This window comes from Prionailurus viverrinus, chromosome C1 (genome assembly GCF_022837055.1).
Source record: "Prionailurus viverrinus isolate Anna chromosome C1, UM_Priviv_1.0, whole genome shotgun sequence".
NCBI lineage: Eukaryota > Metazoa > Chordata > Mammalia > Carnivora > Felidae > Prionailurus > Prionailurus viverrinus.
Window position 1 is genome coordinate 129,531,552 of NC_062568.1, and position 23,177 is coordinate 129,554,728.

The 23,177-nt window shown below is 38.8% G+C and overlaps 1 protein-coding gene and 1 long non-coding RNA gene across 4 annotated transcripts in view; one reads left to right on the top strand and one right to left on the bottom strand.

The window, feature by feature from the left end:
• PLPPR4 (phospholipid phosphatase related 4) overlaps window positions 1–13,700 on the bottom strand; it is a 47,333-nt gene extending 33,633 nt beyond the window's left edge. For both annotated transcript variants that reach the window (XM_047869433.1, XM_047869434.1), the window contains exon 1: window positions 12,724–13,700. In XM_047869433.1, coding sequence (XP_047725389.1) covers window positions 12,724–12,945 — 222 coding nt within the window. In that variant the 5' untranslated portion in view covers window positions 12,946–13,700. The remainder of the gene's footprint in view (window positions 1–12,723) is intronic.
• Window positions 1–22,923, top strand: part of LOC125172029 (uncharacterized) — a 201,739-nt gene extending 178,816 nt beyond the window's left edge. For both annotated transcript variants that reach the window (XR_007154554.1, XR_007154555.1), the window contains 5 exons: window positions 1,483–1,617; window positions 9,105–9,175; window positions 19,501–19,537; window positions 20,771–20,805; window positions 22,273–22,923. This is a non-coding gene — a long non-coding RNA (uncharacterized LOC125172029). The remainder of the gene's footprint in view (window positions 1–1,482; window positions 1,618–9,104; window positions 9,176–19,500; window positions 19,538–20,770; window positions 20,806–22,272) is intronic.
• The last annotated feature ends 254 nt before the right edge of the window (window positions 22,924–23,177 follow it).

Here is a 23,177-nt window from a genome sequence, read left to right on the forward strand (position 1 = left end):
GTAATCACCGATTTTAACCTTAGGTTTTGAAGATTTGTTCCCCTTACATAATTAGACAGTGAAGTATGTGCATTGTCTTGGAAAGCATTTTGTCTTTTAAACCAAATTAGACTAAGACCTGAGGCTGGAGATCTGTATTTCAATTGTTAAAAGTAATTGCTTTTAAATCTTTCTACAGTTGTAATTTCTTTTCCCTTAGAACATATACCTGACTTTTAGAAATATGGATACAAGTAGCAATTTAATGCTACTAATATTTTCCAGGTACCATTTAAAGTAGTTTAAATTTCTGAACTCATGCAATCTTCACAAAACCTGTTAGGCACTATTACTGACCCCACCATACAGATGAGAGAACTGAGGCACAGATTACAAGACTTGTGCAACATTATACAGCTGTTTAGCTAGATTATAAACTCAAGAAACATAGCACCTTAGTTCATGTTTGCAACCTAATTATACCCACTGCCTTTTGCTAAAACTACCACCTCTGACCTTTGCCTTCACAAAGATGTTTAGAAATAAAAAAAATACATTAATATAAAGTACATCTTATCTTTATATACTATGGATGCCACCTTACAATTTCTGCTGGGAATTGTGCATGTATTTTTTGATGTCTCCTTGAAAAATTAAAATCTTAATATACTTACATTAAATGATATTTTTACTATTACTTATTTTATTCATATAGAAAAGCATACCTATTTTCACCTGAACAGTCTTACAAAAGAAGTACATAGTACATTTAGGGTCCAATAAATACTTCCTAATATGAAACAACACAGGGTAAAAGAAAAATATATAAATATTGTCATGCAATAGTGTCAGGGAAATGAAATGTAACTAAAAATGACACATTTGAGATATGGAATAATAAAACCAAAATTCTGATTTGGAGATCTAAATTGACATATAATTTTACTGACATACAATTTTATGTTATATACATAGACATTATTGAATTAGAGATATCAGTATTTTGAAAAAAATTTTTTAGTTGCTTACTAAATTGAGGTATCAATTTATCATTAAACTATTTTATTTAAGCACTATAAAAGTTTATATTTTCTATTATGTAATAATTATTTGATCTATTTAACAAAAATTTATTGAGTGTATACTATGTGCTTGATATGTTTTATTTGATGTATCAATTATCCAGCAAAGGGATTTCCAATCTATTTTTTTAGATTCGAACTTAACAATGTCTCATGAGACTCTCTCTCCTTCAAGCTTGTCTCTTACATACTTAGATGCATACTTAGTTGCACATTATGAGTCAACCTTCAAGATTAAAGATTTTCCAAAGCTGCTAAAGATTTTATTTACTTTAATGTACCTGTGAAAGACACCAATGAATATAAAAGAAATACTGAAGGTGCTTTGTTAATGTGAGACAGAACACTGATAAGTTTTATCTTCCAACATTCTAAGGCTGTGATTAAATTAAATGTAATTGTATCATGTGCTTCTTTTTAGATGCATCGAAAGTCAAATACATTGTAACATGGGATACAAGTACATCTGACAAAGAGGCACATTTTATTACTAAACTTGGAAATGAATTAATCTAATTACTGCTGAATTGCTTGACCAACACAAAAACCTAGGAAGGTAAGTGGTTTGCACCAAAAGTCAAAAAGCAAATGAGATCATTTGTGTGTGTGTGTGTGTGTACATGTTTGTGTGCCCTTTTGCAGACTTACAGAGTTTCACCTGATAACCATGCACAGATCTTTTGAAGGTGGCCCAGGAGGATGGAAATGTCTCTGAGCTGGAGGGATCTTGAAGCAGTGTTGTGGCTAATGGCATTTTTAAGCAACCTCCCCACCCATTTTGAGAAGTAGCCATCCATTAGAGATTTGTTTAACCCTACTCATATGCCAAGATTTGAGCAGCCTCTGATTATGGCAACCTAGCCATCTGTGATGTGTAGCTAAGCAGCCCTATCATGCTGTTGCCTCACTGCCCAAACTCAGTCTCTGCCCCTCTGTTATGCTTAACAGCCTCTGCTTAGATTAGAAATTGCTGTCCTTACTATGATTTTTCATGTGGCCCGGAAAATGAAGAAACAACACAGAAAAGAATGTGAGACTGCAGCACAGCTCACTAAGGTATTTGTGCTTGTTGGGGTCATCTCCTATTACCCATCTTTCCTCTCCTCTGCTGTGTTGACCTCTGCAATCTTAAAGTGAAAGGGTGGTGGTGGAGGAAGGGACACAGTCTGTTGAGTCAGGTGGGCTGGGGGTTTTGGAATGAGCACTCTGTAGTCTTATAGCCCCACAGAGCAGGCATCTTCTGGGAGGTGCTGCCCTGGGTCCTTCTTAGACATGTTGGAACACATATTTGAGCAATGAAGTCTTAGCAATTTCTTCCCTGTTTCAAACTAGACCTAAAGGACCATTAGCCTTCCAAATCAGCCAGAGAACCCTGAGGCCAAGGCTAAGATCAAAGCTGAGGCTCCGTACAGTCTCTATTTCTCTATCTCCATTAATTAAGTTGACAGACTTCTTGACCAATGTAACATTAATACAGCACAAATTTATTAAGAGCCTTATTATCTGCTCCTTGCTATTTCTATTACTCTAGATGGTGGAGTTAAAAAAAAATGAAAAAAAAATTATCTTAATTATCTCCTGGTTTAACTATCTAAAGTGTCACTAGAACCAATATTGTCCATGAGACTTAAACATCATTGAATCTAGCATCAGTGAATAAATTTCTTTCCTACATGTATGAACTTCAACTGGAGGCTAGACACCTAATGAGAACCTAGGGTGGAAAAGCTTCAAGTGTTTGTCTCTCTAGTATACATTACCCAATAGGTAACTACTTATCTTTCTATGTTTTCCTGAGAACCCCAAATCTTTACAGTTGGAAGCTCTTTATATTTGAAGCATGCAAATCTCAGTTGCTACAATGCAAGTGTCTCTGGATCATTGTACAGGAGGCAAAAACACTTATTAATACTTTAAGGCATACCCAACTGTCTCAATAAAAATTCCAATGAATTTCACCCTAATAGTCTAAATGAGGTCACTTATTTACAAAGATTGGATTATCCTTTGATTCATCTTTTCTTGTAGGAAATGATTTTTTTAAATTTCATATATGGCCTAATTGAAACATGGGAAGATGTATAATTTGCACCCGATAGCTGCTGCTGCTGAGTTCATATATGGTACCATAGCATTCCAAAAAGTCAAGAATGGCAGGGTCTCAGAGAGTGTGGACTGACCAACATCCTTAGAGAAAGGACTTGCAATAGAGTGTTAAACTAGTATATAGAAGTTGTTCAGTAAATGTGAATTTTCTTCCACTGACAAGGTTAAGTAAGGGTAATCAAAGCAAATGCTTTCCATTTTGTGTGTGTATGTGTTGTGTGTGTGCGTGTGTGTGTGTGCGCCTCTATCAATAAAAATGAGTGTGCAATCCAATAAGCACACGTTTTATGTATTTATGCATTGAAACAAATTATTACTGTATGCACATTATAAAATATACCAAAATATGTGGTGTGAAAAATCAGAAAAATAAATTCCTTCCAAGGAATCTAGTAATGTCTGAAGCTACATAGAAAGTTTACTTTAGATAAGATGATGAGTTGATAGGTGTTGGCAAATGGGAAAGAGAAAGCTCATGTACTAAGCATTGCATTTCTATTAGAAATTGTTAGCCATATTATATAATTTGTACATAACCAAACAGTCACAAAAACTAACATGTCCACAATATTTTCACCATTTTACAAAGGTGGAAACTGAGGCTTGGAGGAAGTGAATTACTGGCCCAATCTTTGCTAGCATGGGTACCTTATGTAACCAAAAGTGTTTTCTCTGAAAATTAAAACAATGAATTCTTTGTTTAAATATCACCTCTCCTTGAAGTCTCAAATCTTAAAAAATCCATAGGTATGCCTTAGATCACAAAATGAGTATAATTAAGAGATGAGGACTCATAGACCTTGGAGACTGATTTAATCCTTCCCTGTTCAAAAATCCATGAGACAGGGCAACATATTGATGCGACATTCATCAGCACTTACTTTACAAATAAAAATGTCTCCCCTAGCAGGAAAGAGAAAGTTAAAGATGAATTTATGTTCATATTAATGCTGTTTTATTCCATCTATTCAGTGAAAATTTATTGAAATTCTACTATGGCCTAGGAAGTATGCCAATAATGGTTCCATATTATTTCCCCTAATTTAACTAAAAGGCACATAACAAGCAATCAATAAATATTTATTAAATGAATAAATGTCATGAAGGCACAAACAGATTACACCCTGGTATTTCATTGTAGCTCCCCTTTTTGGAGAGTAGTTGTTCTAAGATCGGTCTCTTTGGATTCTGTGTATGTGGACCTGGTTTCTGAAGCATGATTAAGACTTTATAAAATGGCAGTTTTACTGCTAAGGCAATTGAACAGCCCAGGCTTTTGGTGAGGACATTATATCATAGACAACATATTCACACATAGTTCTGTTATTCCCACTCCCAAACAATACTCTATTAAATGAACTGATACCTCATTTACCTTTTCCTTAAAATACACTGATTTTAATTACCTAGATTTCTTCTTCGCTTTATTCTATACCTAACGGGTCTAATGTCAGTTCTAGAAAAATGTACAGAAGCCATCTTGTTACAGCAAATAAGAAAGCAATGATTCCCCTTTATGTTAATTAACATAAATGCTTTGCGATTTAAAAACAAGGAAAGAGTAATGGACCTATAGGGCAATTGATTCAGTATCTAATTACTGATCAGGAAAAACACCTCCACCTTAACTGTGTCAAGATTAGCATCTTTATCCTTGGCTTTCACATTCCAAAACCCATGACCAGGAGGAGATTATTCCATTGCATAGTTACCTGGAAGTACATTTCTCGGCTAGTTAATCCTAGAAGAAACCATAGAAAGCTAAGATGCTCATAATTAGACATTTCATACTTTATTTTTTTCCAATGTTTATTGTTTATTTTTGAGAGAGAGAGAGAGAGAGAGAGAGAGCGAGCATGAGCAGGTAAGGGACAGAGAGAGGGAGACACAGAATCTCAAGCAGGCTCCAGGCTCTGAGTTGTCAGCACACAGTCCGAGGCAGGACTCAAACTCATGAATCATGATATTGTGACCTGATCTGAAGCCAGACACTTAACCGACTGAGCCACCCAGGCACCCCAGACATTTCACACTTTAAATACACACTATCTTTTCTTTTCTTGTGGCCAGCGTAGGAGAATAGGACTACTTGGGTTTCAGGCACATTCTTGGACCTTCTTGAGTCTCAGTTACTTAATTTGTAGAACAGAGTTAATATCTACTCCTCAGTTGGATTTAAAGGATCAAATGAGACAATATATGTGAAAAATTACATTATGCTATAATAGAAAATTCAAAGTTACTTTGTTATTGATGATATAGATTATATTCTTACTCTTCAATGTATCCTCTTTCCTTTTCTGTCTGTCAGAGACCTCATGTAAAGCAAGTAATTGTGAAATTATCAGTGGGGAGTTAGGCAATGAGAAGGAAAAATATCACTTCCAATCTTATGATCTATAGCTGTAACCATGCTTTTATTTTTCTTAAATGTCCATATTCTTTTCTTTTAAGTTTTATTTATTTGAGAGAGACAGCATGAATGGAGGAGGGGCAGAAAGAGAGAAAGAGGAAGAGAGAGACTCCCAAGCAGGCTCCACACCATCAGCACTGAACCCAATTCTGGGCTTGATCCCGTGGACTGTGAGATCATCACCTGAGCTAAAACCAAGAGTTGGATGTTTAACCAACTGAGCCACCCAGATGCCTCTAGCTATAAACGTGCTTCTCAAAGAGGCTAACAATTTGAAAAAAGCAGAAGATCCATCATCCATAATGGCTTTAACATATTGATTATTGCAATGCAGTATCATGAAATGTGTGCCCTAAGTATTTAGGTACAACTTTCAAACAGCTAGCACAATTTGCTCACATGCAGAATTAGAATGACCTGTATTTTAAGTGTTATAATCCAGGGGGAAATTTTCTAATATGAGGAATTCTAGAAATAGTAATAATTAGGACTGAGCACTAGAACAGGAGTCAGGAGACTCACATTCTATTCCTGACCTTACATTAACCAAAGCGTGTCTTTAGGTAACTCAGTTAACCTTTTCAAGCCACAATGTTCTCCTCTGTGATAGAGGAATCAAACCAGATGTTCTTGGAGTGCATGATTATTAGACTTAATTCTGTAATACAACATTGCTTTAACTTTGTTTTTTAAAGAGAGGTTGCCTGAAAAAAAGCCTGTGCTGTGCATAATATTTGTAATACATTCCCAACATAAATAGTAACAACTGTGCCTTAAATGCTTTTTGTTAACAAGCCAGTTTAGACAACCTAAATGCCTAAAGGAGTCTCCATGATTTGCTCACAGATTGGATCTCCATTAGCCTCACGTGCACTTCACTCCTACCGTCTATATTTTCTCCTAATCCCCCTTGGCCTGGCCTCTCTGTGTTTCTGTTCTCTTTTGGGGATCCCTTCTTCCAAAGAACTGCATACTCTCCTTTTCTAAGCTTTATTTCAGTTCCAACTCCTCCCTGTCACTCCATCCACAGCTGCTTGTACGGTCTCCACAGGAGACTCATGGATGTCCTCTGTGCCTTCCCAAAGGAAGCACCTTTATAGGTGGACAGATACTGTGTCATCTACACCTCCATGTCTGGATGAAATAACTTACTATGAGAAGGAGATAGCACTAACGGAGCCAAGTGTAGCAGATGAATAAAGAGAACAACTTTATTCTACAACTCAAAGGGAACCCCAACCAGACATCTTCCAAGTACCTGCCTTCAGACACCATGAAGCTAGCCCAGGCATCACAGAGCCCAGTATCCCCATCCCATTGCATTTTCACATTTAGCCTTATCATGAGAGCAGGTGTGAGAGAGGGCGGTGTGATGGCAATGTGAGAGTGAGATGGACCAGCACTCAAATCCTGGCTGCTTCACTTCACTGCTGTGTGTCTCCAGAAATATTTAGCTCTCTGAGCTATGGTTTGCTGATTTGAAAAATAGGGATAACAGGGGTGCCTGGGTGGCTCAGTCGGTTAGGTGTCTGACTCTTGATTTTGGCTCAGGTCATGATCTCACTGTTCATGAGTTCGAGACCCGTGCTGTGCTCTATGCTGACAACACAGCCTTTTTGGGATTGTCTCTCTTCCTCTCTCTCTCTCTCTCTCTCTCTCTCTTTCTCTGCCCCTCCCCAACTCGCTCTTTCTCTCTCTATCAAAATAAATAAGCTTTAAAAAAATTAAAAATAGGGATAATAATACTTTCTTGGCACTACCTTAATACAATATTAATACTACCTTCTAGGGTACTTCTCAGTATTTTTTTAAAATGTTTATTTATTTTTGAGAGAGAGAGAGAGCACAAGTGGGGGAGGGACAGAGAGAGAGCGAGACACAGAATCAAAAACAGGCTCTAGGCTCTGAGCTGTCAGCACACAGTCCGACGCAGGGCCTGAACCCAGGAACCATGAGATCATGACCTGAGCCAAAGTCGAACACTTAACCGACTGAGCCACCCAGGAACCCCTAGGGTAGTTCTCAGTATTAAAGGTATCATATGGACAGGGTCTGTCACATAAAGGAGGTTTGAAGTTGATTATTCTGTTTTATTATTATCTTCAATCTCCTTTGAGGTTTGTAGAAGCCAAATATTTTTTTTTTCTTGTTAGAGAAAAGTAGGGCAAAGAACATTATGAGTGACTTGGCCATGGAGACACAGTAGGATGGCATTGGTGCTTAGGAATAGCACAGATTTTCCTAATAGCAGGTTCTGCCTATTTCCAAATACTTGGTATTTGTGGGAATGTCCTCATTTAATCTCTCTAAAACTTAGGAATCTATTATGTTCTCCATTTCCTTCTTGTTTCTCATCAAAAGATTTTGCACGTTGTGACTCTAAAAGAGGAGGAACGATTTGTCAGCTCATCTCTGTTGGCAATGTTTGCAGTACTTTTTTGAGCAGACTCTCTCTCCATGCCATCTAGAAAAGGGAGAAACCTACAGCTACTATTTTGGTATGTGCAATGCTCAAATGTGATTTTGTACTTCTTACGGATGCCAAAGTTTATGTAGAAGAAAGTAAGCTAGCTATATTTCTCAGCAAGAGGATCAAATGAGTTATATAATTTTCACATAGATCATGAGCTAGAACAGAAATCTTGTGAATTAAGGTTTGCTACAACTAAGAATCTGTGGACACTCTCCAGTGGGCAGGAAAAAAATCAGATTAATGTTTTGTCAGGACACGAGAATATCTGCACATGGTGTTCAGACTGACCATGGTGTTCTGACTGATACAGGGTATCTGTGCTCAAACAAAGGCTTTTGGAACTTCTCCAGGTAGGACAGCCACTGAGAAACAATGGCTTTTACTCCTGAACACATTGTCTGGTTACCAGCCCTATAGTAATTAGCCTACATTAACAAAATCCTGAAACATACCCATTGTTAAGTACAACATTCAAACTAGTGAAAACTATCCATACAATTTCAAGTTTGCAATGTTTAAAATATTCGAATATGTAAGGCTTCAGATACTATTACTTTATGCTTAATGGAGAGAGATGATATTTTCACTCCACCTATGTTTGTGCATGACTATGTGTGTAGGTGTGTGTGTGTGTGTGTGTGTGTGTACAAAGAACAAGAATTTGAAACTATGTGTATCTGTAGCCCTGTAAAAATATCTTTGCATGTTGGTTAAACATAGCTCTTCTATCTCCATAAAATAAACTTAGATTAATAATAAAAATGTATGTCATAAAACAGAACTTTTAAATGAAAAGAATCTCTTTCCCATTTACTTATTAAGAAATATACTTTGTGGGCTTAGAAGTATTTGTCATTTGTTGCCATTACATGCTGAATGGATGTGAACCCATTTCTTTAAATAGGATGACTAATGAGAACAAAATGGTGAGTCTGAGCATAGGTACAGCCATTATGATGGCTTGCTTAAAGAAAATGCATTAGGCACACACTCAGCTTTATCACATGTACTACTGGGTGATGAAGCCTGAAAGACCTTTTACTAATTCTAGGTATGCTGTGGCTGCAATTGTCATCGTAAGTGATACAACCACCAGTTGGAGAGTGCTTTGGAACTTTAAAGGTAAAGGAAACCTATTCTTCAGTGGAACATTCTCTTTTAACCTGCTTTTCTGTTGAACCTGATAAGGCTTTGGATGTGCTTGTTTGAGAGTTCCTTTCAAAGTTGAACAATGCCAAACCGAATAAACAAACTTGTTCATAAAGTGAGGTATCCTGCTGGAAATCATCATGTGTTTTTAAAGTCATCATGTAATATTCATGTATTTAGTTACCGTCAACCATAAACTCCTTTATCAGCAGACAATTGGCAGTATAAACCAAAGGTGTACAAAAAATTAATGCTCTCCAGTAATTCAATGTTTGCTTAACACTGAGTTTGGTGGTAATGTTAGAGGTTGAACACCTCAAGCCAGCACCCACGGGATATAATCTCCATGCTCTGACACTCTGCACATAGTCTGCCAGGGTCTCCACTCTTTCCCCTGTTGTGGGGACACTAGCCACTAATTAGTGAGTCAGTGTGGGGAGTATACACTGTCCATCAACCCTTTGCACCTAGAGGCAGCCTGAGCTGGGAAAGCTGGTCTGTTATCAGGAAAAACTGTCATCTTTATCAACATGCCGTTACTTTAAACTACATGTTCCGATGTTTACTAGTGGGAGACCATAGGCCGTAACTTTACCTATGTGAATATTCTTTCAACATGTTGAGAGAGACAGGTGGTGCAGTGGTTAGGAGCATGTGTTTTGAATCAACACTCAGCTCTACCTTTGACCTTGCTTTTAAACCCTGGCAAGTTGTTGAATGTCCTGAGTTTCTGTTTCTTCTTCTCTGAAACAGACATAATAATGGCATCTTTCTTAATGAGAACCTTTAAAAATTGAATGAGATGGTGCACGTAAAGCATTTAGCTTTCTTTATTTTTAGTGTCTATTAAGGGCTTCGTAAATGGTTGCCATCATCCTTGTACAAACTGTAAACAGCACTCAGTTAGTTACTCCCTCCATTCAGACAGGTCAATTTCAGGAATGCTCTGGAATCCAAACCAGCTCTGGAAATTGGCAAAGAGGTGGCTTAAATTTTTGTCTGAAGTAACAGAGAAAGGCTTGAAATAAGTGCTTTGGGCTGATCTGTGATGGAAGATTCACTCATGTTTCACTTTTCTATTTTAATTACTAAGGTCCTGGGAAACTATGTTGTAAAACAAAGTGTCATTATTCTAGAGCATTTTACTGACATATTAATTTGTGCTATTTATTCATCCTCCAAAGGAGATATAAAGCTCATTCTCACTGGTTTCAAAATGAGTCATTCCAAAGAAGCCTGGTAGGGCATCCTGTCAACCCCTTAAATAATTGGTGTACTAATGTCTTCTCCCATTTTCTAGAGGCTCTTTAGTGGTTCATCATGCATTGAAGTTTCAGGGAGATAATTTGCAATCCAATTTTGTGGCTCTCCCTTTGAAATCTGTTACCCCCAAGATGTAATGTCATTAATGCTCAGTCAAACTCCATGCGTAGTCTTCAAGTAATTGTTTTATAGCTTGCCTTGCTAAGGAATTTGTAGAGGGTATCTGAATAGGTCAAAGGGAATGTAATGATTTGGGGGCTATTTCCATTCATAGAAAAAAAGTAACAATTGTGAGATGTTTGTTCCTAGAGACAAACTTCATTTTCAGGTTTTGGTTTTTTGTTTGTTTGTTTTTTAGTAGGCTTCGCACCTAATGTGGGGCCTGAACTCAGGACCCTGAGATCAAGAGTGATCTCTACCAACTGAGCCAGCCAGCTGTCCCAATAGACACATTTCAAATGCATTAGTGCACACACAGACTCTTTAAAGGCATATTCTTAATTCTCTGGTTTGCATCCTCTTTCAAAGAAGTATTTTCCTTGAAGCCATACAGCCGCAATCCGTATGTAGTCAGCTGTAGCTGACCTCAGGTGTGCTCCATCCTGGAGGTAGAACCCAGAAATGAACTGATTTCTCCTAGAACACATAAGGGGTTCAGACGTGAATGAAAGTGCTTTAAACCACAATGGATTAGCAATGCGACAAGTGGCCTGACATGATTTAGCTTAAAGTCAGTTATCCCATTTTCTATTTATTTTCCCTTTTCATCATGGAATCCTCTGCTGCCCACATTTTTCTTCAGAAAACTCTCTGTTATATTTCAACAAAATTGTCTAAACCATGGCCTCAAAATCCCTTGTGAATGAGAAAGGGCAAAAATAAATGACTCAACTAATTACTTTAAATAAACAAGATATCTTTTTTCCCCCCCCTATGGATCATGGATGAAGGAGTCACCCATCATTTTTTTGAGACTTATGCAAGTCACATACATCTTTCTGATAACTGAAACCGTTTTTAAAATTTAGGACACCCAAGACAAATTTGCAAATATACTGTTCTGTACAAGAAACAATCTGACAGTGTCCCTTCCCCCAAGTTTCAAGGCTGTGGCTGTCCCTCAATATAGATAAGCCTCACAATCATCAAATACAGAGTCTACTGTCTGTACTTGGAAGTGCTAAACCTCCATATTTGGCTGAAAAGACAGCCAATGAAGGATTTTTTTTAATTCAGCAACAGTCTTATAATTCTCTATGCAATCAGGCTTCAATTACAGAACATACATTTGTGCCTAAAACCATCTAATTTCCCTAAGCCTACCCAATGCATCTCTTTTTTTACCTATGACTTAATAAACCTCTTGTTTAAAAAATGTCTTCCTAATGCAATGGACCATCGTGCATGGAATCACTGTACCTGTCAATCTTTATAACCCTCCCATAAATTGTTCCTTTCTTAAATACTGCATTTGGGTAAGTTAGAGGTTCGTTATCACTACAGCTCCATGTCAATCGCTTATCTGTAATACTGCTCAGCACAGAAAAAGTGCACATGTACAAATCATGCAAAATCAGATGATGATTTTAAAAATACTACAGATATATATACACACATATGTATATACATAATACATATATACACGTATATGTGTAATTTTTGTTAACCATGGAAAAGGGCTGATAGGTTGATGCCTAGGGATGCAGACCCAATTTTAGAAGCAGATGTGAGCACCATAGAAATCATAACAGGGGAACGTTTGTTTGTTTGTTTTTTAATAAAGCAATCAGTGATTCTAATGCTCTATAAACATCCCCAGACCTCATACATTCTGAGCATGGCTGTGTGCATTTGCATTCTTAGCAAAAGCTCACAGAGTTCTAGATACGTACTTGCGGACGCAAAACACACATCCCAAAATATCGGCATCATGGCCCCTGTGGGCCGCGGACGCTATGCACACAGGCGCTACAGGAGGGCCAGGGAACTAGCCCCACATTCACTCACACAGGTATCTCTTCCCTGCAGGCCACCTAGCAGCGACACCGCTAGTGATAATCACCCCCGGCTGGCAGACACTCACAGGGACACTCGGGGGAGCTCCGGAGAAACCTAGGGGAAGGGGGAGGGTCGGGCATTTTAGGGCAGCGGCGCGCACCCCGGCACAGTGTCCGCGCCTCCAGCACCGTCCAGGACCCGAATTCGCTCCGGAGCTGCCAGCGAGATCTGCATTACGCCAAGGCGCTGCACCAACTCACCTCCACGAAATAGAAGCAGGGCAAGAGGGTCACGCTGTCCTTGATCACTTTGCCCTTTGGCCTCTCCTTCGCCGACATCCCGGCCGCCTGCCGGAGTCCGCGTCCTCCCCCGGGCGAGGTGTGCACCGCGCAGCCGAGGCGAGCTGCCTTCTCCAGCCGCAAGCGCCCGGCGCCGCTGATGTCACATTCCCCGCGGGCACCGCTGGAGCCAGCGCGTTGCATGCAGCGCCCCCGCCTCTCCCCGCCCCTCTTTGCAGCAAGAGGCTCCCTAAACCGGCAGGTCTCCTTCCTCCCCTACTCTGGCCCTCGCTCCCGGTTTTTCTCCACCTAGAGACGTCCAGCTCCCTCCCACAAGCTGTTGCTGCAATGGCTTCCCCTCCCTGCCACCCTCCCTCTGCTCTCCACCGCCCTTGCGAGGCTTCGCGCTGTCAGAGCTTGACGTCAAGAATCGGAAAAGGGGGGACGCACCCCTGGATATTGCAGCAGAGAGGCTGAGGAGCTCAGACACCCACACCCGCCTGGAAAGCCCCCTGGGCCACTCGAGGAACGCTTACTTAAGGATTGCTGGAGAGCAGAAGCCCAGCTCTTGCGCACTGGCCCACGGCATCAACACAGACCTCTACCTGCGTGAAATTAAAACTTGGATCCTATACTGAAAAGTAGGCCGTGGTGGAAACTTATTGAAGGCTGGCTGCTATCAAGGAAGGACGGCACGACCCCTTTTGAGGATTCTCTGCTTTGGAGATTCCCTGGCTCCCTGCAACAGCGACTCTTCCTGCTGATGAACACCATCACCTGTCTGGGGATGGTGAGGGTTCCCTGCAACGATGGGGCAGATGTGTGGGCATACCCATTGAGCCCAAAGGCCAGGACATGTTCTGACCTCAGCATCACACCTCCCCAACAAAGCCAGCATCACAGAGGCACCTCTTCAGACATCAACAATCTAAAATAAGTCCTTCACCTTGTTGGCAGTGTGCCTGGCTGGTCTCAATTTTGTGATGATTCTGACAACTTAGAAGGGTCAAGTAATACAGAGGGGGGAAACACACAGGAAATAAAAAACACTGTATTATGTAATAAGAAAGATAGCTCACTTCCATGACGATGTGCCTCTGGTCATTTCCAATATCTTATAAGTCTCTATTTGAAGCATCTGACCACCAATGCCAACATTCTCAGTCCAATTCCTATTCTCTCATGACCTCATCTGAACAGTTCCTTCTCAAATGTCCCCTCCAAATACCATCACATGGGGGGGGGTAGGGTTTCAGCATAGGAGTTTCGAGGGGACACAGATATTTAGTCCATAGCACACTCCAGTAGATCTTTGACATGTGGAGACAGTCTGATTTTCTTTTTCTTTTTTTCATTTTCTTCTGTCAGGCTTGGGTTCCAGAGCCCCACTGTACAAAACTCCATTTCCACCTCCCTATGCACCACACTTCACTCGCAGAATCCCAGCCCAAACTAAACCCAATTACCTGCCCTCACCGGAACAACTGAAGGTGGGTAGGGAAGAACACACAGCCATGTGGTGTTGCCTCACATTAGACTGATGACCACAAACTTCAAACAGGCCCTAATATCCCACAATCCTAGTATTTTTCCATAGTCTGTTCACTTTCTACTCTCCGAGGAACAACTCACACCTTCTCCTCTTTATTCAAATCTTGTCATTCTCAGCTCATGACTTAACTCATTTCACTCAGAAAGCAGAAGTAATCAGAAGAGAGCTGTGTTATCTTCCGAAGCTGATGAATTGCCCCATCCCTCACCCTCCACAACTACAACCATCTTTTTCCTGGACTGGCACAACAGCCTCTTAAGTGTTCTACCAGCTTCTACTCTTGCTAGCCCTATGTCCTACAAATCATTTCCTTTACAGGAGCTGGAATGATCTTTTGAAAAGTAAATCCAATTGTGTCATTCTTCTGCCCAAACCCTCTAAGAACTCTCCATCACACCCAGGAGAAAAATCTAAATTCCTCACATTTTTCTTAAAGCCCTATCCAGGGGCCCTGCCTGATTCATGGACCTTACTGATGTTGCTTTATGCCTTAATGGTCTGATAGTCCCAGTCTAGCTTTGTACTCCCTCAGGGACTTTGCACTTCCTGTTTCTTCATCCAGGAATGCTCTTCTGTCAACACTGTGTGGTTTAACCTCTTACTTAATTCATACCTTTGCCCAAATTTAAACTCCTTAGGACTACTCACTCCACCTATATAGCACTAATCACCTCAGGCCTCCATTACTCTTTATCCTTACTCATTATGTTGTTTTTCTTCATAGGACTTACCACTATCTGGTAGTTTAGCAAGTATTTATTCGTCAATTTTTATTGACTTTATCTCCCACTAGAGTGTAAGCTCTAAAAGATTAATATGTCCTGTCTGGTAACTGGAATTGTGCCTGGCAAATAACTGTTCAGTAAATATTTGTTGAAGGAATGCATGAACCAATTAAATTAAATGATGGAGGTGAGTGGGGGTATGGTGAAAAGAAATAAACAATGCATATAAAACCATCTAACATGGTTTCATCCACATACTAAATGTTCAATAATTGTTAGTTGATCCTGTTTACCAGTCATCTTGCTATTAATCAGTGACTATACTTCTCATTACTACCAAAATTCTCCTGCGTGTGTTTTCTGTTTTCAACTTTCTTAGTACCTCAACAGAATTTGCAATTTGTGGTGGCGGTAAAAAATAAGTTGGAAGATTTTTTAATTTATCATCCTGGAAACTCAGCTCTTCTATATAAAGAGGAGGTAAAACTGAAGGCTAAAACGATAGCCCCCTATTTTTATTAGCCAAGAACTGAAAGCGTGTGAGAAAATGTCAGAGATGCATGCTGACCACACCTCAATAATTCAATAAATTATTGAAACATTAGGAAGGTACTTTCCTTCTCCTCTAGGTCGTCGGACCAGCTTGATCTGACCACTTGGTACAGGATCAGGAAATGCTTCAGAATTCAAAGCCAATTCCTATTGTAAATCCTTTATCCCTCCCTTGACCAGATGCTCTTTTCTTCTATCCCACTTCTTTTAAAATATTTTCTTTCCCCTCTAAAATCATTTCACAAAACAATCCAGCTACCTCATACAATCCCTCAAATACTAAACACAATAATAATTTTACATTGAAGTAAGAGTGTGATGCATTTTTTTTAAATGTCTTTTACGTACTTTAACTTTTGATGTTGAAAACAATGCAATGAACAAGGCAAATTCTTTTATAGAATAATCTTGTAGAGAGGATTCAGAGATGGAAAACATTAAGTAGTAAAAGGTCGAACCAGAAGAAAATGAGATTTGGAGTCAGAGACCTGAGCTCAAGTCCAGGATTTATAGTTGAAGTCTGCTCTCAAGCAAGTCACTCCAAGTTTCAGTTTCCTAATACATAAAATGAGAGATGTGTTGGTGCCACCTGACAGCAGCACTTGGGAGCTCAAATGTGACAATATATGTGAGAGCACTTGGGATGTTATCAAACTGGTCCATCCATTCATCTGTCCATCCATTCAACCTACAAATATTGATTAATCCCTCCCCACCACTATGCAAGAGGCACTTTTCTTCCTGGATACCCACTGGATAAAATAATAGAATACGGTTCCTGCCCTCACAGAAACCAGAGTCTAATGCACGTGAAAAGGGAGAAGACACAGGATAATAAATTCGCCAAAACAATAGAAAGCACTTACATGATGCTCACTACAGACAAGTCACTGTTAAAAATGCTTTGCACCTTTTACCTCATTTAAAGCTTACAACATCTTTAAGAACTGGATACCATTGTGTCATATTTTTCGGTTATAAGACCTGAGACTCAGAGAGGTTAGCTATTATATTTAAGAGCAATGACTGAAATTAGCTGAGTTTTTGAACCCAGTAGATTGCCCCAAGCTCTGTGATCTTAAGGGCCACACACTCTGCCTCTGGTAACAAGCATATAATTACCTCTTGTGATGTACACTACTGAAGAAACAATTAGGGTGCGGTTGTAATTACTATGGAGAAACTTCTTAAGTGTGGTGGCCAAGGAAGGCTTTGGGAAGAATGGACCTTGGAGCCACTTCCAGCATTGAGGCTACTAGAGGTGATTGGACCTCCAGCTGCTAGAGGACAATCCTGAACTAAAGAATGCTCTATTCCACATTCACCATGTACGTCCATATTTGGGCCAAGTGCAGAACTTGTGTGTTGAATGTTGCTAGTTGTAAGTCTTCATGATAATGGCGGCATTAAAAACAATTTAACATGCCTCACAGAACTTGAATATTTTTCATTGGAAATCCTATTTCAGTGCATTCAGATGAAAAACGGCACCCATTGAACATGCAGCGCTCTGACATTTCACAAGACAGAGTACTTCACGGCACAAATAACCTGGAAAAAAATATGCCTGAAAATGCATTTGACATGATTATTAAAACTGTCAGACTCCTGAGATAAGAAAGAAGTAGTTTTCCTATGTGTTGGTTTTGGGTGCTCACAGCCAAATACAAACTCTTTTTCAGCTCTTTGGCAAGTATTCATCCTTGGGATATTTGTCTGACATTTATCTTTAAGGTTGAAAAAAAGTATATTTTATTTAGTAATGTATTTCTCAGACACCAGCCCACTTCATAGCATTTTCAGGAGACAATGTAAGATATTATTTCATTTTTCTAAAAGAGACAAGGTTAAAAGAACTGAATGTATGAAGGAGAAAAAGAAGCAAAATGAGGAAAGTTCTGACAGATGGGAAAGTGATGTTCTAATTCTGGCCTCATCATTGATTGAAGAGAACATCTTACCTCAGGGACTTGGTTTCCTCACCTAAAGAGAGAGTCAGAATGGTAAAATGAACATCTAACAAACATCTTATTTGTCCAAGACCCATTGTTGCTTCTTGTGATAGTATCTTGAATTTTCATGAAGAACTGTCCACTCCTGCAGTCAAAGCTGTAATTTAGGTGTTCAGTCCTCTCCAGGTCAACTAGGGGAGTGGGGATGGGGCGCCAAGTGAAAACAAATGGAATAAATTCCCCAAGAATTGGAATTTTGAAGGGAGTGATTGCAAGATGGAAAACTCTTGATGTTGATTTATGGCAACTGCAGAGAGAACAGCAATTTCTTTTGGTCTTTCAATTCTCAGAAGTGACATGTTCTTTTCCTTTGAGAAGTATGACTTTCTTCTGTTTCTTTGAAAATTTCCCATATCCTTTAAAATAAATTCTTGCCTCTGTCTCTCTCCCTCATCCCCTCTCTCTTTCTTTCATAAATTTAGCCAGAGTCCACGTCTGTGGCTGCAACCAAAAACCCCTAAATAAGACAAAGGGATCACAAGACACTTATTAACTTAAGGATTAATTTAAGAACTTAAAAAATAACACCTAACAGTATTCTCTGGCAGGAGATAATTTGTAATTGGGTTTTACATTTTCTACTATCAATGACTTTTGCCCACCATGGTCCCTTGTGGTTCCCTACCAGGGCATGATAAAAGGTGACTTACCCAGTTCTAGTGAGTCCCATTCCACAGGAATATACATTTGCTCTGAGAGTAGTGGTAATCCCAAGATATCCCATAGTGGTGACAGCAGGAACCAAACAAAAAGTTGCATTGTGGAGCTTTGCTATGGGTGTGCATTGACATACTGATGTGTTGAGAATGGGTTACAACTACCCCCCCCCAAATACTTATATTTTAGGGGTATGGCAGGGTCTGTGCAAGTCCTTCAGTGCACGTTGCTTCTGTTTGTAAGCATTCTGGTTAGGGTGGAGCATCATATAACAGCATGCCCAGAGAGCTGCAAGCCATCAGAAATCGATGTTCCACCCCAATGCACTAAACATGGCCAAGAACTGGAAACCAACTGGACATGCCATCCAGACAGTCAGTGGCAGAGCATGTGAGCCACAGACTTTCTCACCCCAACGTAACTTTCATGGGGTGAAAATGCCCTAAACACACACATACACATTTTGGAAATAAGAGCACCATTTTTGTTTTGACATATTTGATATAAACATTTTAATTGGATTTAAAATATCCAAGCGATCACAAGAAGGGTGCCTGGGTGGCACCTACCCTTAGTTAAGCATCCTACCCTTGATTTCAGCTCAGGTTGTGATCTCATGGTTCGTGAGATCAAGCCCCTCTTCAGACTCAGTGCTGACAGCACAGAGCCTGCTTAGGATTCTATCTCTCCCCCTTTCTCTGCCCCTTCCCCACTTGTGTTCATGCTCTCTCTCAAAAATAAATAAATAAGCTTTAAAAAAGTGACCACAAGTAGTTTAGACATTACTTTGGTCAATGAAAGCAGAGTTGTTGGATTTGTCCAATCTAATTTCAAAGGTTGTTATATTTTCAATGCTTGTAAAGCAATGATTTTAGATTTGTAACAGCTACTTGTGCAAAGATTTTCTTCAGTGGTAACTATCACAAAGTTAGAGAGATCAAAATTAAAAATTTTGATCAGAAAATGTATGTATCCATTCCCTGTTACAAAAATCATATTTTTGGAAGTAAGCTCAAGTTTCTCATTAAAAAAATTGAATAGATTTTATTTGGAAGTTTTATATTTAATGTATTCCCCTAAAATTTGATTTGTCTTCATGATTACACACTGTAAAAATATAATTAATTTTTCCCACTAAGTTTTCTATAGCTGCCCTTAATTTTCTTTTACTTTACCATACTGTGCTGTATTAATACATTATTTTATGTATGAAAAGGTTGAGAAATACATGAACATAAATTGACTATTCCTTTTCTTTCAGTGTCACACTGGGTAAAAGGTTTTCTACTATCTTACTGGTAAGTAACAAGCAACAGCTAATTAGAGTATAAGATAGAGCCAACAACTCAATATAAAAATCTTGCCATCATCTTGGATTTATTCATGCCTTTCATTCCTTACATTTAGTCTCCAAATCCTTTTGAATTTCCAGTGAAAATTTGTTCTTTCATATTTGTGTCTTTCCTATTTCTATTGGCATCAATTAATGCCTGGTTTCCTGCAAAAGTTTGCTGTGTCCCCCAAGCTCTTTTTGCCATACAACACCCCTCTAAATAAATGATCTACCTTTGTTGAGCAGCCTCATTTCCCCCTCTGCAGACTGTGTCCTCTCTTCTGATGAACTTGTTTGAGCCATACTTGGACCATGTTCACTCTGCCTCTGAACCCTCTCACATGCTGTTCCCATCTCCTGGAATACACATACATCTCACATGCTCTTCTAGACCTCTGTCTGAACAACAGTGGACCTTATTTTGTACTGCACAATGTAGCACTTGATTATGACCTTGATTATTTTATTTGATATATTTTAATCTAATATTGTATTCCCACCTGTAGGGGTGAATTGGGGGAATGACATATGTCATATTTCTTCTATCCATCCTCTCCATCACATTTCTGCTCACTATTTTGTTCAATTCTTAATGAAGAATTATTTCTATGATGTTATAATAGCTTCTGGGTCAATTTCCCTGGCTTTGTATCTTCATTTTATAATCAACTATTCATTTTTTTAAATTAATAAAATGTTTATTTATTTATTTTGAGAGAGAGATAGAGATAGAGATAGAGATAGAGATAGAGAGCAAGCAGGGAGGGTGCCAAGGGAGAGGGAGAGGGTGAATCCCAAGCAGGCTTTGCACTGTCAGCATTGAGCCCAATACCAGACTTGAACCCACGATCCGTGAGATCATGATCTGAACCGAAACCAAGAGTTGGATGCTTAACTGGCTAAGCCACCCAGGAGCCCCTATGATCAACTCTTTAATTTTGATTTTAATTTTATTTCTCCCAAAGTACAATTTTGATCATGTCACTTATTTGCTTAAAAACGCTCCAATGTTCTCCAGTCTCTTGGCTGGCATTTAAGGGCTTCTTTGGTCTGGCCTCCACCAATCTTTCTGTCTAAGCCTCCACTGTCCCCTGTGTAGACCCAACATACAATCCTTGGTATAGTGTTTTGTACATTTCAAGACTTTAGTGAGTACTTTTTGAATAAGTGAATTCCATAATTTTATTCTCCCCTACAGTGATTGGTATAACCCTGGAACAATAAAGATTCTGAGTAAGTGCTTTCATTAATTTAGGCTTTTATGATTTATGATCCTGCTGGGATAAGCACACACTCTCTCTCCTTTCTCTTCTCTCTCAACACTTTCAGCACATTGGCAATTTTCACAAGAAGTGTGAAAAGTGTCTGACACACAAATAAGAATCTATTTTAATTAGTCCAGAATGACTCCTGTTTTCTCAATCCTTCTGTAATTACCCTTTGATTGCATACATTTTTTATAATAATTAGTCCAACATGAAAATTTTGAGCCTCCCTCTGGAGCTACGGAGAAATGTGCTCCAATCAAGCAGATCTGCATCCTCTGATTTCTTCCCAGTGTGTAGCCAACCATGCACTCTTGTAAATACTGCATCTGAAATTCTCCTAAATTCTACTGAAGACTCACTTTCTCTGTGAAGTTTTCTAGCCTTGTCTCTAGGCTTTAGCAGCTCCAAAAATTTTCTAGAATCCAAATGTTAGTGGTCTTTTTTTTTTCTCTGAGCACCTGTGCACTTAAGTGCCTCTTGAATGTATCTTTCCATCTATCTTGGTTTCCTTGGCTATTCAACTCCTCTGTGGACTGGGAATTTCATTTTATTTGTCATAAGAAACTAAAAGTTTTCTCTGTTCCCTCTTAATTTGAAGTCATGATATAATCATTATGGTTTTTTTTGTTGAGGTGTAATTGACATATAACATTAGATTAGTTTCAGGTATACAATGTAATGATTCGATATTCATATATGTTCCAAATCAATCACTGCAATAATTCTAATTAACATTCATCCCTATACATAATTAATTTTTTTCTTGATGAAGAATCTTAAAATCTACTCCTTAGCAACTTTCAAATATGCAATATTTCAAATATTCCATCCAGTATTATTAACTACAGTCACCACACTTATGTTTTATAAACAATTATAAGAAAAATTAGGACATGAGTTCAAAAGATTTTAGAAAAAATTATTAAAAGACATGGGAACCAATGTAAGATGACGTAAAGCAGTGGTTCTTAACTTTTGCTGCCACTCACACCCCTTTTATCCTTACAGTGTGCTCTCGAACACTTATGAAAAGAGCTAAAGCAATAGAGTTCTTAAAATTAAGATGTTGCATAACTTTAAAACAAATAGAATTACAGTTTAATTTCAAAGTAATATATAAACTACATGAAAATTATATACTTAAAATAATTTTTACCCCTTTAGTTAATTACATCTTTGATAAAAATTTGTTCATTAGTAATTGGAAAATAGGTATATTAATTCTGGACTTTGTTCTGGTGTACAAAATTAATGCAAAGTTGATTTCACACAGGTATGGAGTCACAAGTGACAGATCTTTGCAAATGTGGAGATGGTTCTCATAAACTCTAGAATCCTTAGATTCATTGGTTCACCCTTTAGATTGAATTATATAAGTTATTGATTTGTAATTGAGTAAACTATTATTTCATCAATTGTTTGTCTTTTGTAGATCTCAGGCATTGGAAACATCTGGTTCTTTGGTTTACATCCATCCCTTCCTCTGAGGTAGGACCTCTTCTCCAAATACAAGCCAATATGTTGTCCTGAGGCATGGAGGCATTTACTGTCACAGAATTCACCACATATTGGTTATGGAGTAAGCACATGACTGAAGTGAGTCCTATCATGTATGATACCCTATGGTCTGCCAGTGGATATTTGCCCAGAGATGATCATAAAACCAACAGGAGCCTATCAGAGTACCCTCCCAGGGGCTTTCTAACTAGAGTCAGAGGGAAATGTTCCCTTTCACCCCTTTTTGGTAGCAAGGCTGTGACAGTGTAAGTCCCAAGCTGCCCATGGTCCTGTTCCTTCTGCCAAATGAAGAAAGTCTCCTAGTAGTAGAAGAGAATAAAGTTGACATGAAGGGAGAAGAAGATACAAAAGATACAGATTCCTGAGAGTTTTGAGTTCTTGAATTCAATGGCCACAAAGACAGCTGCAACACAAAGCTTCTCTGAGATTCAGCTATGTGAGTTGATAATCACCTCCTTTCCAAGCCACTTGTGCCTGTTGCTTTTCTTTGAGTTCCTGTCACTTATAACCCAAAGTTTCTGTGTGATACACACTCTGTAAGATTGATACTAATGATATTGTAAGAGCATTTCTCTGGGAATAAAGTATGAGGTGTTACTAGTCAGTGTCTAACTGATTTCCAGCCATAATCCTACCATGCCATCATCCTGAAATGTATCCTAACATACTACAAATTAAACCTCAACACAAGTTGTTTACCACTGCATAATTTGCTGCCACCCACAATTTTCAGGAAGAAGTGATGACAAAGGTGTCCATGAACCCCTCATATACAGTGATTGTGGAGCTTCACTACTTGCAACTATGCACATCTTGTCT